Below are 17,655 nucleotides of genomic sequence, written 5' to 3' on the forward strand. Positions count from 1 at the left end.
CACCTTTAGGTAAATCTGACCGAAAGCAGATGGGCGTGATCTGAAGCTATCAGGCCACGCCCACATCGCCCTTTTGCTCCCGTTCGTTGGCGAGCGGCGTCCTGGGGGCGTGTCCTATTGCCAGCCCCACCCCTGACGCGCCTATACAAGCCGGCACTTCGGCTCGCGGCCGCCTAGTAAGAGCCGGACCGCAGGGCCGAGGGTTGGTCTCTGTGTTGCGACCCCTGCGGAAGAAGATGAACGGGACGCGTAACTGGTGTACCCTGGTGGGCGTGCATCCGGAGGGACAGACCGCGGTAAGGAAAAGCGGCCGCGCCGCCGCCCTCCCTCGGTATTCTCGGTTTCCAATTCCGCCTCTCCCGTGCCGCGCGCGAGTTCCCTGACATCGCCCGGCCCTGCGCTCGGTGTGGTCAGCGCCTCCCGGGGCTTCGCTCTTTCCGCCGCCTCGCGGCAGGCAGTGGGAGTCCTGGGGCGTCGCGCATGAAAGACTCTTCTGAGGCTCGAGAACTCGGGGCGTCCCTGCCCTTCGAGAGGACACTGCGGCTCCCGCCCGGGACTCGGCGCGGGTCTCCAGTGCGTGCTACTCAGGCTCCCTGTGGGCGGCTAGTTGGGTCGTCGAAGGGGGAGCCCCGAGGACGGGACCCCCTGCGTTCATTTGGACTTCGGTTCCCGACGAGGGGGATTAGGCTTTTCTGTGGGTCCTGGTGACCTCAGAGGTCCTTCAAAGAACTTCATGGTGCTTTGGGTGATCAGTAGCAAGACAAAGGATAGGGAGTGAAACCCTAGGTCCTGGACTGAAGGGTGGGGGCGGTAGAACTCCAAGTACGCCGAGGTTGGCCGGGGACTCTTGCCTTTCGTTAGGAGGGATAGGGCTGTCTTTTTGAGGGTAACCATCTCTGTTCGGATTTCTCCTCTTGCCCGCGTTCAGTTCTGCTCCCCTCCCCTCATCGGCCAACCGATTGCTTCCTGGGACGTTTTGTTGGTTTTGCTTCCGTCTCTAGCCACCAAGCCCAGGGCAAGTGAATGGAGGGAATGCCAGAACCAGGGCTGAGAAGGTGAGGCAAGTGACCTACGCGAGGGCTTTTGGATGGAGTGTGATTGTGAGGGGAGAGGAGTGCTAACGCGTCTGCTCCAGGGCTGACCCGTCTGCCCTGCTCCCCTCCCTTAACTCCCAGCCCCTGTTCTCCTCACCGCAGCAGACCGTATGAGTTTTTTTCTCCTCCAGAGGCAAAGGAGGGTAACTTGTGGCTGAGTATTTCTAGGCTCTGCTGGGGAACTTAACCTAGGATAGATGTGTACTATTTCATCAATTTCCAAGCTGTTGTAGGGGAAAGTGAAATGGAAGTTTTTATCCCTCCCTTTACCCACCCCCCAACTCTGTGTCTGGTTCCCTTCCCCTCTTCCTGTCTCAGCACGCCCTTGAGATAGAGCTAACCCATCTGCACCTGGATTATGGCTCTTTAAAGAATATTTATGAAATAGTTAATCATTTCAAGTTTAGGATATAGATGATCAATTAATTCTGTTCACAGTCCCCTCTCCATTTCTGCCCAGGTTGTGAAGTTTTTCTACCACATTACAACACAGGTCACGCTACTGCCCAAACTCAGTTCTCCCCATCCCTCATCTTCTGTAGCTTACCGCTCTCTGCTCCCTCTGCTATGGGACGCAGAAGAGATGGAAAGAATCCATTCTCTGTTGTGTCAGCCACAAGTCCTGCTCCATGCGCTTGCTCACTGTTCTGGAATGATTGAGTCAAGGAACAGGGTATGAAGAAAATAAAGGAGAGGGGTGTTTGGGCTTCTTTTTGCTTGCTGTAGAAAAGAGATCCAGAAAAGTCTTAAATCCCAGTCACGGGCAATGCTGGGAATGAACTGACACCTTCTTCTGTCCTTTGCTGTTTTTCTGCTTGTCTGGTGGGGGCAGAAAGAGTGAATTGGAAAATAGTGAAGAATTCAGACAATCTCCAGCCATAGATTAGTTTGAAGCTGATAATGAGAGACCTGTAGAACAGGGGGAGACACAAGTTCCTTTTTATTCCTTCTTTCTAGGCTAGACTTGAGAGTTGTTTTACTTCAAAGGTGGGAATGAAATAACTATTGCGCAGATCTGGTGTTGGAGACATTCCTGAGCTCTTAAGGGAGGGGAGGAGATGGTAAACAATCAATCAGTCAGGAGACAGGCTTTGTTCTGGATTCCTCTCCTCTGAGCCACCCAGCAGATAGAATTTATGGCTCTGGACAGTCCGCAGGAGCTTGTGGTACATTCACACCATTGACTAAGTGCTCAGCACATGTGCTGAGTGAGTGAATAAATAAACGATCAGACGTTTCTCCCATGTCAGCAGTGTAGACAGTTTTAACTGACTAGTGTGTCCTAGTGAGTGTTGGAACCCTGGGACTGTGTTGATATTTCTTCACCAGCCAGGCCATGTGCCTTAGTGCACCAAACATGGACATGGAAATAAGGCAAATTTATTCTCTGGGCTGCTTTTATTGTTGGAGGCAGGTACAGGGAGCCAGTGTTTTTCAAACTGCTGATCATAATCACATAATCACTGACATCAACTTAGTGGGTCAGAACCAGCATTAAAAAAGAAGTAGATGATGTGCTCAGAGCAGGAAGCCTGAAGAAATGACTCCTCTGTTCACAACACACTGAACAGGAATCTGGATTCATTGTGACAAGGGGCACAAAACATGCGCCCTTCCTGTGAACAAATACCCTACCTATGTCCCCCTGCATCTCCATGTGGTTGCTGTGCGGGACCCGTGAGGCAGGGTTCGATGTTGGAGGAAAAGCTGTAGTTTTTAGTGGAAGAGTTTGCCATCTAGAGCCTGTCCAATTCATGCATGGGTGGGCCATGAATGGTCTTACAGACATGAAGACTTTGAACCTCTCTTTTCAAGAGAAAGAAAGGAAGGAAAGGATTCCAACTATATGCCATTCTGGAAAAGGCAAAACTATGGAGACAGTAAAAAGATCAGTGGTTGCCAGGATTTTGTTGTGTGAGGGAAGATGAATGTACATAGTATAGAAGTTTTTTCAGGCCAGTGAAAATACTTTGTATGATGTTATAATGATGGATATGTCATTCTTTTGTCCAAACGCATCGAACATACAACATTGTTCACTTCATTAGAATGAACCCTAAGGTGATCTGTGGACTTTGAGTGACTATGACGTGTCAGTATCTGTTCATCCTTGGTTAAAAAAAAGTAGGTATTCTGGTGAATGATATTGATAATGGCTATGCATGTGTGTGGGAGGGGGTATTTGGGAGAGTTCTGTAGCTTCCTGTCAATTTTGTTGTAAACCTAAAACTGCTCTAAAAAAAAAAGTCCTAAAATAAAAAAGGAACTAGAATTAACACTCTACGAGTGTTAGGGTAGACATTTTGGGCAAAACTTTTGTTTCAGTTATATATATATATATATATATATATATATATACATACATACATACATACACATACACACACACACACACACACATACATACATACATATACATATTGTATATATGTGTGTGTTTCTTTGATTATGATGTTAAATACTTTTTTTTAGGTCCAAAAAGTTTGCAAGCCACTATAGTAAGTTATACTGGCAAATAAAAGCACAAATTACCCTCAAACTCATTTTTATTAGACATTCCCATTAAGCAACAGAGAATGGCTCCAGCTAACTTAAGGAGAGGAATTTATTAGAAGGAAATGGGCGGCTTACAGAATTTAAGGGAAAGTTTAAAAAGTCCGACCCGAGGCAGTCCTGGGGCCTCGATAGGTGGAAGAAAGTGATGGAGGGCTTCTGCTTTTGGGTGAATTGGTTCCAGCTGTTTTAGGTCTTTTTGCCATTCTGCTCAGGAGTCCAGGGAGAGGGTGTCATTGGCCCCTTGTTCCCTCTGCCCCTTTGGCCAGGGCGGATTGCGGTTCCTTGATTGACAGACCCATCAGATTACCCAGTGAAGGAGGGAAATTCTCCAAAGCAAAACCTAAGTGCTGTTATCAGTGGAGGAGGATGGAAACTGTGTGGCAAAAGCAACAGAGGTTCACTACATTAGACTCTGATTTGAATGATCTCTGATTTTCTTACATAGTCATTTTTTTAATCAAAGGAGTGTATGTGCATGATTTTAAAAAGAGCTCATAATATCAAAAGGCCTTTAAAAGTAAGCTATTCCCTACCCAAGTCCTGCCCCCTGGAAGTTACCACTTTCAACTCTCTTTTGTAGAATTTACTGCCATGTTTCTAAATAGTGTGCTTATAGTGGTACTTCTTGATTTATCAGTTGTAGACGTCATTGCCTTCCGGTTGTAGGAATTATAGGAAAGTTTATACTCCCACCCCTCACATGCTCCCTTTTCCTTCTCCCATCTTCCCAATGTGATTACAACAGTTTTTGACTAAACTAGGATTTCTTTTAATAGCCTTGTGATTAAGAGCCTAGTTCTGGGAATCTGACCCGGTGAACTATAGTCAGCGCTTCAGTGTTTGCTTTGGCCAAGGTCACTTTGGTAAATTACTTCATCTCTTCAATCTCTGTCTCCTCATCTGTAAAACGGGGGTGATAATTGCACCCTTTCCGTAAGGTTATTGTGAGGAATGCATATGAAATATTAAGCACAGCGCCTGGCACTTGGTGAGCGCTCAGTGTTAGTTGTTGCTTCTGTGTGTCACTCACTGGCTAGACTGTTTTAACTTCCCCTGGTCGAGGGATGGAGAAAGAGTCTGGGAACTCTCTGGTCTGGTCATTATGTTGATGTTTGCTCTTACCTGTTCTTTTCCCCTTTCCTCTGCCAGTGGGCGATCTTGAGGATGAGAAGGGACCTATAGGTAGACCCTGGTTGAAGACCTGAGTAACCTTTGCTAGTCCCAACTCAGCCGGAACTGTCTTAGTCAGGGTTCATACTTTAGCATCTCCCTCTGGGCTCATTTCCTCCTCCTCCTCTTTCTGACCTCATGGCCAAGGCAGCTGGTATTCCATGATGCTCTGGGCTCTCTGATAAGGTGATTCCCTTTAAGTATTCTAATCAGTGCTGTCCTTAGAGTATTTGCTCTTACCCACTCCCCTCAATTGTCTCTACTTTTTAAAAATCTTGGTCAGTCTAGGCCAGAGGGGTTCTCTCAATGCCTGAATGGATTTGAAATTTTATATCAGCTGTAGGCTGAACCTTTGTCTTTACCCTGGAATAGATGTCATTCCTTTGGGACCTCAGAATCTGAGTTAGTTTAATGCCAAGTCTTTCCTGAGCCCCACTCTTTTTTTTTTTTTAAACTAATGCTGTGATTTATTGAAGGCTTACTATAGGCTTCATTTTCTTTTTATAAAAGCTTTACTGAGATATAATTTAAAGTATACAATTCAATGGTTTGTAGTATATTTCCAGAGTTGTAGTAATCAACACAACTGATTTTAGAACATTTTCGTCACCCCATAAAGAAATCCTGACCCATTAGCAGTCACTCCCCATTTTCCTCCAGCCCCTCCCCTCACCTTACCAGTTTCTTTCTCTATGATTTGCCTGCTTGAAATATTCTATCAAAACGTAATCATATGTGATCCTTTGTGACTGGCTTGTTTCAGTAAGTGTGCTGTTTTTAAGGTTGGTCCATGTTGTAACATGAATCAATATTTCATTCCTTTTTATGGCTGAATAATATTCCATCATATGGATATATTGTGACATACGTTCATCTTAAATAAATGTTAGTGGACTTCTGGGTGATTTCTACTTTTTGTCTATTATGAATAATACTGCTGTGAACATTTGTTTCCAAGTTTTGTGTAGGCATATGTTTTAATTTCTCTTGGAAAGAAATACCTAGGATTGGACTTGCTGGGTCAGAATATTTGCATTTTTAAAAGAGGTTTCATCTGGAGTCATTGATGCTTACTCCAAAGGAATGAGTGAATTCTAGGGGGAGAGGGTACACCTCAGTGGTAGAGTGTGTGCTTGGCATGCACAGGGTCCCCAGTACCTCCATTAAAAAAAACCCTCTAATTTCCACCCCCCCACCCCCCACCCCCCACACAAAATGGTGGGAGCCCTGGCTCTGTGAAGCCTGGGTAGGGAGGTAACTCCTGAATAGAAGAACCACTGAAGCTTGGTGACTGCCTGTTCCTGCTTCTCATGAGACCTGCTACAAGCTCAGCCCATAAATTCCTCCTCACACCCTTCCATCTCCCCTATTCATTGCCGAGTTCTTACCTTCAGGGGCGCTACAGTTGATGTCTCCAAGCCTGCCAGGAATTTGGGGAATCCTGGGCTCTGCAGGAAGACCTAGGATCAGAGGCTCACTAAATCATCAGACACTTGGCACCAGCTTTTGCCCATGTTTCTCCGGGGTGGGAGTGGTGGGGTGGTTTGTACACCCAGATGGTTTCGGTTCCAGACACATGTGCTCAGAGCAGGTGGGACTAGCTTCCTCGCCTGCTGGTAATTATGGCATGTGCCTCTTTGGGTCACCGTGTAGAGTCTTGTGAAACACCTTTGTCTCCTATGCGTGGGGAGGTTTAGTTGAGGGAACAGGTATGTGCCAGGGAAGCTGGTGGCCCAGATTTAAGCCTGGCCAGCAGGGGCAGGAAGAGGAGAGAAAAATATAGGGTGGGATGGAGATAGGTTAAATAAAGAAAGGAAAAGGAAATGATCTTCCAGAGTTTGGGGGCACAGAAGCAAAAATTACAAAGCAAGGTGAGACTAGAGAGGGGAGGGTGCATTTGGGAACGGCCCCCTCATTCCAGGCTGGCTGAGCACTAGGTAAGTAGGCTTCGTGAAGAGAGAATGGCTGAGCAAAAGGGTGTCTCCCTCAGAGCTGAGAACTCAGGAGCCCACCTCCCTATGTGTACACACCCCCACTGCCAGGGCCCAGTGTTGTCCTGTGCCAGCGCTCCAGGGAATGAGAAGGGCCGCGCCACTGAGGGTGCCACCCTAAATCCCTTTTTCTCATTTCACCTCCCAGTCACCCTGGTCAGCCCTCCGCTTGTCCAGCCTGTGCCTGTGGGCCTGGGAGCCAGACAAAAGGCAAACACCTGTTTTGTTGGCTAATCTGTGGGGAGGAGCAGGAATGATTCTTTGTGCTACACTCAACAAAGAGCCGTCTCTGGCCTAAAGAGCCCTGCAGAAGGCAGGACCAAGGGCACCCGAGACCAGCAAGCTGAATGGTTGGGAGTCTCAGCCAGGAGAGGGTTGACCTCCAACCACTGCATCTGGCCTCTTCGACTTTACTGCTTTTCTCATCGTGGTCTCTGGGGAACCATTGTTTCGAGGCACTGGCTAGTCCCATTTCTCAGAAGGGGAGGACTGAGGTGGCTGCTTCTGCAGCAGCTTGAGAGACCATGCACGTTTCAGGTGGGAGAGGGACAGGACTGAGGGACAGAGTGATGGAGGAGTAGGTTGCAGGGTGAGAATAAGTTAAGGGTGCTGGTTTCCAGCTCAGGGGCAATCTCCACTTGCCTTACTTCCTTTTAGAAAGACCCTTGACCCTCAGCTGCCACCCTGTCTTCATGGCCCCCATCGCTGCGTAGGGAGCGGGAGCTGGGGAGACATTTTTCCCATAGATCCTTCCCCTATTCACGTGAGCCTGTGGTGTGAGAACCTCTGGGGCCTCCCCGTTTATCTCCCTATCCCTTCTCCTTAGCGTCTTGATCTCTAAGCCCTCAGCTATGTTTACCCCCTCCCCGCTCTGAGGAGTGAGTCACAGATGGAGATTTGTTTGAACAGAGTGGAGAGGCTGTCTATAATTTAGAGGTGGCTTGGCTTCTCCCCAGGAATGTTTATGAGGTTAGAGGCTGCTTACCTTGTGATTAGCTCTATTCCTTTTTCCCTAGAGAAGATGGTTCCCCTTCCTATCATGCCTTTCAGAGAGTCTCCCGTGGGGACCAGCCTGCCAGACAGCTTGCAGTGTTCCTAAAGCTCCCTGGAGCCGCTCACGGCCCTGAGGTCGCTTGCGCCCCAGAAAGCAACCGATGGTACCAAGCAGAGAGGGGCCCGGGTTCCCTCCGTGGCTGTGGGCTGGGGTTGCGGGGTGAGGTCTGCGGCCTTACAGACTAGACTCTCTGGCTCTGGAGGTTGAGGTGCCAGAGAGAACCCTGGATTTGTTCTCAGGCTCCATTTAGACAGTCTGTCCCACCCACCCCCCTTCCCTTGTAGCCGTTGCAGAGCTCCTTGGGAAAGCTGATGCTGCCTCGCCTTTTGAAGTGATGTATGGTTTGCAGAGCACTTTCACACCATTCCTGCACATCTACTACCTACCTGCCCGGAATGGAGGCAAGGGAGGTATTCCTACCCCCATTTTGCGGAAGGAAAACTGCCCAGAGAGATAAAGGGATTTGCTCAAGGACTAGTAGGTGTCGTTCAGACTCAGACCCCACCTCTGGCTCTAAGTTGAGTACTTCTTCTTTCCTTCTCTTTATTTATGTATTTTATTATAGGAGTGTCGCACAAATACATTTTTGTTGCAGAAGTTTAAAACGCTATAGAAGTATATGGACTGAAAGTCCCTTTGCGCTCCAGGTCTTCCCTAGCTTAGTGTGTATGAGTTTAATGCTTCTCCGTTGTGCTTACTTTCAAGAAGTGCCAGGGTGGCATGGTGGTTAGGAGCACAGACTCTGGAGCCACAGGGCCTGAGTTTGAATTCTGCCTCTGCTCCTTACTGGTTGTATGACATTGGGCAAGATACTTAACTTCTGTGCCACAGTTTTCTCATCTGTAAAATGGGGGTTTATAACTACCATGCCAACTGTTGTGAGGATTAAATGAGTTAATACATGTAGAGCCCTTAGAACAAGGTCCAATAGTCTCAGCCTGCAGTAGTTGCTTTATTTGGAGGTTGGCAGTTACCAGTGCTATAAACATATACGTGTACTTAAATAAATGAGAAGTCATATTTCATGAATGAATTTGTACCTCGCCTTTTTTCACTTGATACATCTTGGAGATCTTTTACTGTCGATTTGTAGAGGTTCATTTATCAGCAGTGTAGTATTTCATAGCATGGATGTTGTCATACTTGATTTTCTCACTCACTTGAGAATAGATATGCTGTTTCCAGGTCTTCATTGCAGTCAACATTTTTACACATGTCTGTTTGACCAGGTGTGCGTGGGTTTTCATAGGGCATGTTCCTAGAAGTGGAATTACTGGGTCAAAGGGTTTACAAAATATGCAAACTCTTTTTATTACTGTTGCCAAATTAACTTCTTTTAAAAAAAATGTTTTATTTGTTTTAATAAATGGAGGTATTGAGGATTGAACCCAGGACCTTGTTCATGCTAACCATGCACTCTACCACTGGGCTGTACCCACCCCCCCAAATTAATTAATTTTAAATTAAAAAAATTTTTTTAATTTGATTTTTTAATTGAACTACCATCATTTACAATGGGTCAATTTCTTGTGTACAGCACAATTTCCCAGTCATGCATGTACATACATATATTCGTTGTCATATTTTTTTCCATTAAATGTTGTTATAAGACATTGAACATAGCTCCCTGTGCTATACAGCAGAAACTTATAAAAATCTATTTTTATATATAGTGGCTAACGCTTGTAAATCTCAAACTCCCAAATTTATCCCTTCCCACCCCCTTTCCCCAGTAACCATAAGATTGATTACTATGTCTGCAAGTCTGTTTCTGTTTTATAGAAGATTTCATAGTGTCCATTTTTTTCCTTTTTTTTTTTTTTAGATTCCACATATAAGTGATATCATATGGTATTTCTTTCTCTATCTGGCCCAAATTAATTTCCAAAAATACTTTTATAAATTTACGCTCTCTCCAACGATGTACATGTGAGGTTAGTCTTCTCTGCATCCTCACCAACCCTAGATGTTATTAGTATCTTTAAAATTTGCCATTCAGTTGGTCTAAAAATGATATTTCCGTAGAATTTACATGAAATTTCTCAATTGCTTTACTGAACAGCAAGGAGACTTGTGTACGTGGGATGTTTTAAAGCATAGAAATAAAACGGGCACCTATGTGCTGAACAACCAACTTAAGAAACAGAACATTACCAACGCATGCTCAAGGAATATATCGCTTAGTTTGTCATCTTTTCAACTTTACATACATGGTATCATCTGTGTTCTGCTTACTTTTTTGCATAATATTAATTTTGAGGTTCATTCATGTCGATGCATGTAGCTGTAGGTCATTTATTTTCGCTGCTGGGTAGTAGTTCATTGTACTAGTATGCCAGAGTTTATTCATCTGTTCTCTTTTTTTTGATTTTTGTTTTTATTTATTATTTTAAATAAAAAATTTAATATTTTTTTCTTTTGTTTTTCTTTGTTTGTCGTCTGTTTTCTTGTCAGTGTACCAGTTGGGTTGTTTCCAGAGTTTTGCCTTTGCAAACAGTGCTGCCGTGAGCATACTTCCCCGTGTCTTATTTTACACTTCTTAAACCTAAGTTTGATAACATTCTCCCCCAAATGATAACTCATTGTTTTAATTTGTATTTCCCTCGTCAGTGGTAAGGTTGAGCATCTTTTGTTTATTAGCCACTTACGTTTCTTCTTAGAGTTGCCTTTTTTAGTCTTTGCTCTTTTTCTTTCTTGTTTTCCCTCTTTTCATGGTATTCCATACCTCTTCTCTAAGCTGAGGAGCCTGGTGTTCTCAAGAGAAAGGGAATTGGGAAAGTCCCAGGCCGCATTACCTGGAATGCACGCAACACGTATTTTTTGATGTGCCTGCTCTAAACAAGGCGCTGGGCTAAATCAGCTATCCATGTCTTCAAGGAGCTTGTGGTTTTATTGGAGAGATGAATGAATACGTAGGAAGGAATGGCGCTGGGGTTATCGTGTGGGCTGTGTAGGGGGCAGCGGGTGCAGGAGCAGGCTCTGACTGAGGACTGCTGGGATGGAGCTGAGCCTTCGAGGTTGAGAGGGAACTCCCCAAGGAGGCAAGGGAGGGGAGGAGAAAACAGCACATGCACCTGTGGGGAGGTGGGAGCATGTGTTGCGTGGAAGACTCATCCGCAGAAATAGAGATTTGGATTTGGATGCCTTCCTACAATTGGATCAGGAACGTTTGGGGTAATTAGTGTGGGGTACAGGTGGGGTCCTGGTGGGAGTTAAGATGTTATGTGATATAGACAGTGATAGGCCTGATCATGAGGGGACTTTAGTGCTATGATAAGGAGTTTTCAGCTTTTTCTTATTTTCTATTTTTAAAAAGCATACATTTATTAATGTATGTTAAGCAATAACGTACATACATAAAAGTGCATGTATCATAAATGTGCAGTCAAGTAATTTTCACAAACTGGACACACTCCTCTAGCCGTCACCCAGATCAAGAAATTTACTAGTACCACAGAAGCCCCCTATTGTCCCCTTCTAGCCATTACCTACCCTCCACCCTAAGGGCTAAACACTATCCTGGCTTCTAAAGCACATGCTAGTTTTGCTGTTTTGGATACTGTTTATGTAAGCGGAACCATGTGGTATACTTATATTTCTGAATTCTTTTGCTTAATGTTTCTGTAAAGTTCATCCATGTTGCATGTACAGTAGTGCATTTGCTTTTTCATTGTTGTACAGTGTTCTGTTGTATGACTGTATCACAGTTTATCCATTCTACTCTTGATAAACATTTGGGTGATTTCTAGTTTTTGGCTACTATGAAAATTGATACCATGAACATTCTAGTGTATGTTTTTTATGGAGAATGTCTGTATGCATTTCTGTTGAGTAGGTAACCAGGGGTGGAACTGCTGCGTTACAGGGTATGCATGTGTGCATCTTTGGTAGATACTTTCAATGTGATTGTGGTAATGAACAAACCCACCATCAGTATGTATCTGATTCTTCCAGAGCCACGCTTGGTACTTTTTGTTTTTGTTTTTGTTTTCATTTTAGTCATTCTGATGGGTATTTTGTGCTAGTGCCTTGTGGTTTAGTTTCTAGTTCTTTGATGATGATGACTAATGAGGTGGAACCTTTTTCATGTGTTTATTGACCATTTGGATATCCTCTTATGTGATGTATCTGTTGAATGAAGTCTTTCGCCCATTTTTCTGTTGGGCACTGCTCTCTCTCCCTCTCTCCCTCTCATGTTCCCTCCCTCCCTGTCTTTCTCTCTTTCTTTAAATATGCTTTTTATTTTGAAATAATTTTAGTTTTACAGAAAAGTTGCAAAGAATACAGACAATTCTCATATACACTTCACCCAGTTTCCCTCGGTGTTGCATAACCATGGTGCATTTGTGATAACTAAGAAATTAATGTTAATATAATACTATTAGCTAAATTATAGACTTCACTGGGATTTTACCAGTTTTTCCACTAATGTCCTTTTTCTAACCCAGGATTCAGTCCAGGATACCACATTGTTTTTAGTCTTTTTGTTATTTGTAGGAATTCTTAATGTATTCTGAATAGCCTTTGTCAGATATTCATGGAGTGCATAGCTTTGGCTCTGTGGGTTGCCATGCACTCTCTAAGTGATGTCTTTTGATGAACAAGAGTTCAAAATTTTAATATTGTCCGATTTATCAATTTTTTGAGAGGGGAGGATTTTTTTGTGTCATGTTTAAGAAAAATTTTGCCTTTGCCAAGGTCATAAAGATGTTCTATGAAGCCTTTATTGTTTTACTTTTCATATCTGCAGTCCACTTGGAATTAATGTTTGAGTATATGTGGAGTAGGAGTTAATAATCATCTTTTTCCATAGCAAGACATATGTACTTTAACCTATAAGCATATGGAATATGCTTATGAAAAATATTTTAAAGAGGAACATTATGTCAAATTTTGAGGAACTGGCATTTTTGTATGTCTGTGTATATTAGTCACTGTGTTCTCACTTAAGTGTCGTCTAAGGCTGAGGGAGAATAGGATTAATCCACACAACAAATGAAAGCCGGAACCAGTGTTTGAGCCAAGGGCTAACTGTTCCGAATGCTATTCTTTTTCTGCAAAGAAGAGAGAAAGTCAAGTTGGGCTTGAGGGGTAATGGACCCAGCAGCAAATCTGGTGGTGATCTAGGTACTGTTGTGTGTCGTCTCATTCTAACTATCAAAATAAAATGTATTTTCTAAAATAAATAAATAGATAAGAAATAAAATGAAAGAAGTTGATAATAACCTACACTGGGGTGGGAGGGTTTAGTTTGAATAAATTAGTCTGATCAATTCAGTGGTGTACTAGAGGCCATTATAAGCCAGTTCTGAAGAATGTTTAATGTGATGGAAATTAATGATGAAATATTAAAGGGGAAAAAAAGCCAGTATATTACTGTGTACAGTAGTAGACCTTTCAAAAATATGCATAGAAAAGTTACAAGGAATACATTAACATTTTAATAGTGGCTATTTTGGAGTAGTAGGGTTATAATTACTTATTTTCTTTATTATATTCTTTAATTTTTGTCTCTGGTAGTATTTTTTTTAAAAGATAATAGTAGATTCCTATGTAGTTAAAAGAGATAATAGAGGTCTTTGTACCTTTGACTTAGCATTCCTCAGTGGAAACATCTTGCAAAACCACAGTATACTGTCACAACCAGGGTAGTGGCATCGATGCAGTCGAGATAGAGCAATTCCATCACCACAAAGATACTCAGGATGCCCTTTTACAGCCACACCTGCTTCCTTCCCACCCCCATCTTCCCCTTAACTCCTGGCAACCCCTAATCTGTTCTCCATTTCTGTAACTTTATCATTTTAAGAATATTACATAAATACACCGAAAGTTGACACAACATTGTAAACTGACTATAACTCAATTAAAAAAATAAAATTAAGTTAAAAAAAAGAATATTATATAAATGGAGTCATATAGTTTGTAACCTTTTGTGATTGGCTTCTTTCACCTAGCTTAATTTTTGGAAATTGTGGTCACGTGCATCAATATCCGTTTCATTGCTGAATAGTAACGGCTATCCATCATACGGGTCTCCCACAGTTTGTTTAACCATTCACCTACTGAAGGGCGTTTGCGTTGTTTCCAGTTTTGGAACATTACAGATAAAGCTGCTTATAAACATTAATGTACAAGTTTTTGTGTGAACATAAGTCTTCATTTCTCTGGGATAAATGCCCAGGAGTATAATTGCTGGGTAACATGGTAGTTGTATGTTTAGTTTTTTATTTCATTTTATTTTTTAATGGAGATACTGAGGATTGAACCCAGAACCTTGTGAATGTTAAGCATGCGCTCTATTACGCTGCCCCACCCCACCACCATTTAGTTTTTAAGGAGACTGCAAACTGCTTTTCAGAGTGGCTTTGTCACTTTATATTCCCACCAGCAATGTGTCAGTGATCCAGTTTCTCTGCATTCTTGCTAGCGTTTGGTGGTGTGTTTTTTGTTATAGCTTTCTGATAGGTGTGTAGTGGTATCTCTCTGTGGTTTTAATTTGCATTTCCCCTGATGATGTTGAATATCTTTTTATTTGCTTATTATGCTTATTTGCCATCTGTGTATCTTCAGTGAAATATCTTTTTATGTCTTTTACCTGGGTCCTAACAAAATATTAGGGAATAAAATCTGTATGTTAATGAGAGATATTGGTTTGTAGGTTTTTTTTTTCTTCTTTAAAATTGGCTTTGGTTTTGCTACCATGGTAAGAATAGCTTCATAAAGTGAATTTGAAATTATTCTCCCCTCTTATTTTCTGGATGAGATTATGTAGAAATCGCATTGGTGCTAATTAAAAAATATTCAATCATTGAACATAATGTAGAAAACTCAAGAAGAGAGAGAAAGTCTATTGCATTTACCCACATTTTTGCTGTCCATGTTGTTTATGTCTTTCTAATGTTAAAAAGTATTTGGTAGAATTCTCCACTGGAACCATCTGGGCTTGGGTATTTCTTCTTAGAGACTTTTTAAATTATGAAATTAATTTCTTTAATAGTCATAAGGCTATTCATATTACCTATTTCATAGATGCACTGTTGTAGTTTGTATTTTTTGAAGACTTGGTTCATTATGTCTGAATTGTCAAGTTTATGTTTATAGAGTTCATAGCATACCTTATACTTTGAATACTTGCAGGGTCTGTAGAAATATGCTATTTCATTCCTGATATTGGTATCTATGTCTCTATTATTGTTTGTCAGTCTTGCTTGTCAGTTTATTAATTTCATTGATCTTTTCAAAGAACCAGCTCTTTGTTTCATTGGTTTTTCTCTATTGTTTTAGTATAGGTCTACTGGTAAGACATTCTCTTAATTTTCCTTTACCTAAGAATATCTTGATTTCCTCCCATTCCTGAAGAATAGTTTTCCTGGAAAAAGATTATTGATTGAGAGGGTTTTTTTCAGCAGTTGAAAAATAGTGTGCCATTTCCCTCTGGCCTTCATGGTTTCTGATGGAAAATCTGTTGTTGTTCAAATTGTTTTCCCCCTATAGGTAAGGTGTCATTTTTCTCTGGCTGCTTTCAAGACTTCTTCTTTGCTGTTAGTTATCAGAAGTTTAATTATGATATATTTTGGCATGAATTTTAGGTTTATCATGTTTGGAATTTGCTCAGCTCCTTCAGTCTTCAGGTTTTTTATGTCTTTGCCAAATTTGGGAAGCTTTCAGCCATTATTTCCTTGAGTACTTCTTCAGCTCTCTCTCTTTCTTCTTTCAAACTTGGATTCTGATGACATGAATGGAGGTGATGACCTCTCAAGGCCCCAGTCCAGCCTAGTTCTCTATGCTCTTCCAAGTAGAATGCCATGAAATGAACCAGACTTGATGGTCTTCATTGATTAGTAACTCCTTTGTTCTGGATGAGGGGTGCCCCAGCTTATCCCAACTGCCTCCAGGAATGGGGAGGTTGTGTTTTAATCAAAGTGCATGCCTGTGTCCTGGGGAAAAAGAGTCATCAGCCACTCTGGCTATTTTGAAATCATTTCTTCTTCTTTATTTTGTAATGTTCTCTTGACCTAGATGTCATGGAACACTCACTATGCATTCAGAAAATACTTCCCTTTGTTAGAGGCAGACAGCAGCCCACAAGGAGTTAACAGTTAGAAGGGGCAGTTCCTCACAGATCACAGATAAGTGAGAGGCAGGTGCCACCCCACCCCCACTGGAGGCCCTGTGATGCTCAGGGAGGGAAATTCCCACAGAATGTAGGGAGGTGTCATGGAAGATGTGGCATTTGAATGCAAACTCTTGAGGGACTTGCAGTTGCCTCTGGTGAAAATGGAAAGAAAGAAGATTGAAAGCAAAGGAGATGATGAGAACAAAGTTACTGAAGGGGGAAAGCATGGGATGTATTGGCTGGAGGGCAGTGAAGAGCAGAAGCAGGAGACGTGAGTTGACTCAGACTGTGGAGACCCTTAAATGCCACACTAAGGATCTGGCTTTTGTTTGGTAGGAATTAAGTGTTTTTGTAACCCCAGCTACATTGCCAGGATTGGAAAGCCTTAAGGGTCATGTGGGAGTGTCTTCCATCTTTCTTAAATTTGGGTTCATTCCAAGAAGTGAGAGGAGGCTAATACTTGACTACCTTCCTCTAATGTGGCAGAGAACTACCTCCATACATTTTCAGTTAATCTTCAACCAGAAACCCCTCTGTTGGAGGGTAGTTTTCCCATTTTACGGCAAGATCACTGAGAGTTAAGTATCTGACTATAGAGACTGATTATTTCTCCACCAATCTACTCTTTCTTGGGTAGGAAGGACTGTTGCCTGCCCAAAGAAGCTTCTACCAGCTCGCTGAGCAGAGTCCACTCTTTCTTTCCAGTGGACATTTGAAAGGTTAAGGAGGTTCCTTAAAACCTGTTAAGACTGAGATGGCTTTTATACTTCTGGACCTCAAGGCAGGGTATGACCAGATGACCTCAAGGTCACTCTCAGCATGGCTAGTTCAGCACCCATCCTCCCTTCACTGGCTGGGATAGGCATAGACCCCTCTTTTGTGCTCTCATAATACCAAAGCTGGAAGGAGCAAGAGAGATATTTAGTCCAACACCTTATTTTTCCAGTGGGAACCAGAGGTGGCTAAGCCTCTTGTGCACCTGTGCACGTAACATAGGTTCTTGGCGGGGTTTGGTCCGCTCTCCCTTGCTGATCCTCTCTCAATGTTCTGATCTCCGCAAATCTCTAGCCCTCTGCTTTTTCCTCTTACTGAGTTTTTTCCTCTCTGGTTTTCTATTTTCCCCACAGTGCAGGGTTTTTTTTTTTAATTTTTTTATTGGGTATAGTCAGTTTATAATGTTGTGTCAATTTCTAGTGTACAGCAAGTTTCAGTCATCCATGTACATGCATATATTCCTTTTTATAAATTACTACAAGATACACCATACTGCACTATACAGTAGAAACTTGTTGTTTTTCTGTTTTATATATGGTAGTTAGTATCTGCAAATCTCGAACTTCCGATTTATCCCTCCCCCTGTCCTTTCCTCCCTCGTAACCACACAGTGTTTTTTAAACTTTCTTTGAGTTGTTGAAAGAAAGTCTGCTTCTTCCTTTGCAATTAATTTGATCTCTAGATTAAATACCTATTGTCTTGCCTGCCCTCATTTGAATTATTTTCTGTGTGGCTCATAGAAATAAGGGTTTGGATTAAGGGACCTTCGTATGGTTTGGTTCAAGAAAGATATCCTAGTCTTGTAAAAAGTGTATCAGTAACTTCCTGGTTGGCTGTCAGGGGCAGAAGTTCTGGACTGGGGATGACCAACCTTTCAGGGTTGGGGAAAGAGGTAAC

The 17,655-nt window shown here is 42.6% G+C and overlaps 1 protein-coding gene and 1 non-coding gene across 4 annotated transcripts in view; both read left to right on the plus strand.

The window, feature by feature from the left end:
• Window positions 1-139: 139 nt before the first annotated feature.
• The window catches only part of TUFT1 (tuftelin 1), a 36,757-nt gene continuing 19,241 nt past the window's right edge, over window positions 140-17,655 (plus strand). For all 3 annotated transcript variants that reach the window (XM_010958417.3, XM_010958419.3, XM_010958418.3), the window contains exon 1: window positions 140-296. In XM_010958417.3, the coding sequence (XP_010956719.1) occupies window positions 237-296 (60 nt within the window). In that variant the 5' untranslated portion in view covers window positions 140-236. The remainder of the gene's footprint in view (window positions 297-17,655) is intronic.
• On the plus strand, window positions 2,604-2,733 carry LOC123617884 (small nucleolar RNA SNORA11). Its single transcript, XR_006726176.2, has one exon. It is a non-coding gene; the product is annotated as a small nucleolar RNA SNORA11 (small nucleolar RNA).

Source organism: Camelus bactrianus, chromosome 21 (assembly GCF_048773025.1).
Source record: "Camelus bactrianus isolate YW-2024 breed Bactrian camel chromosome 21, ASM4877302v1, whole genome shotgun sequence".
Taxonomy (NCBI): Eukaryota; Metazoa; Chordata; class Mammalia; order Artiodactyla; family Camelidae; genus Camelus; species Camelus bactrianus.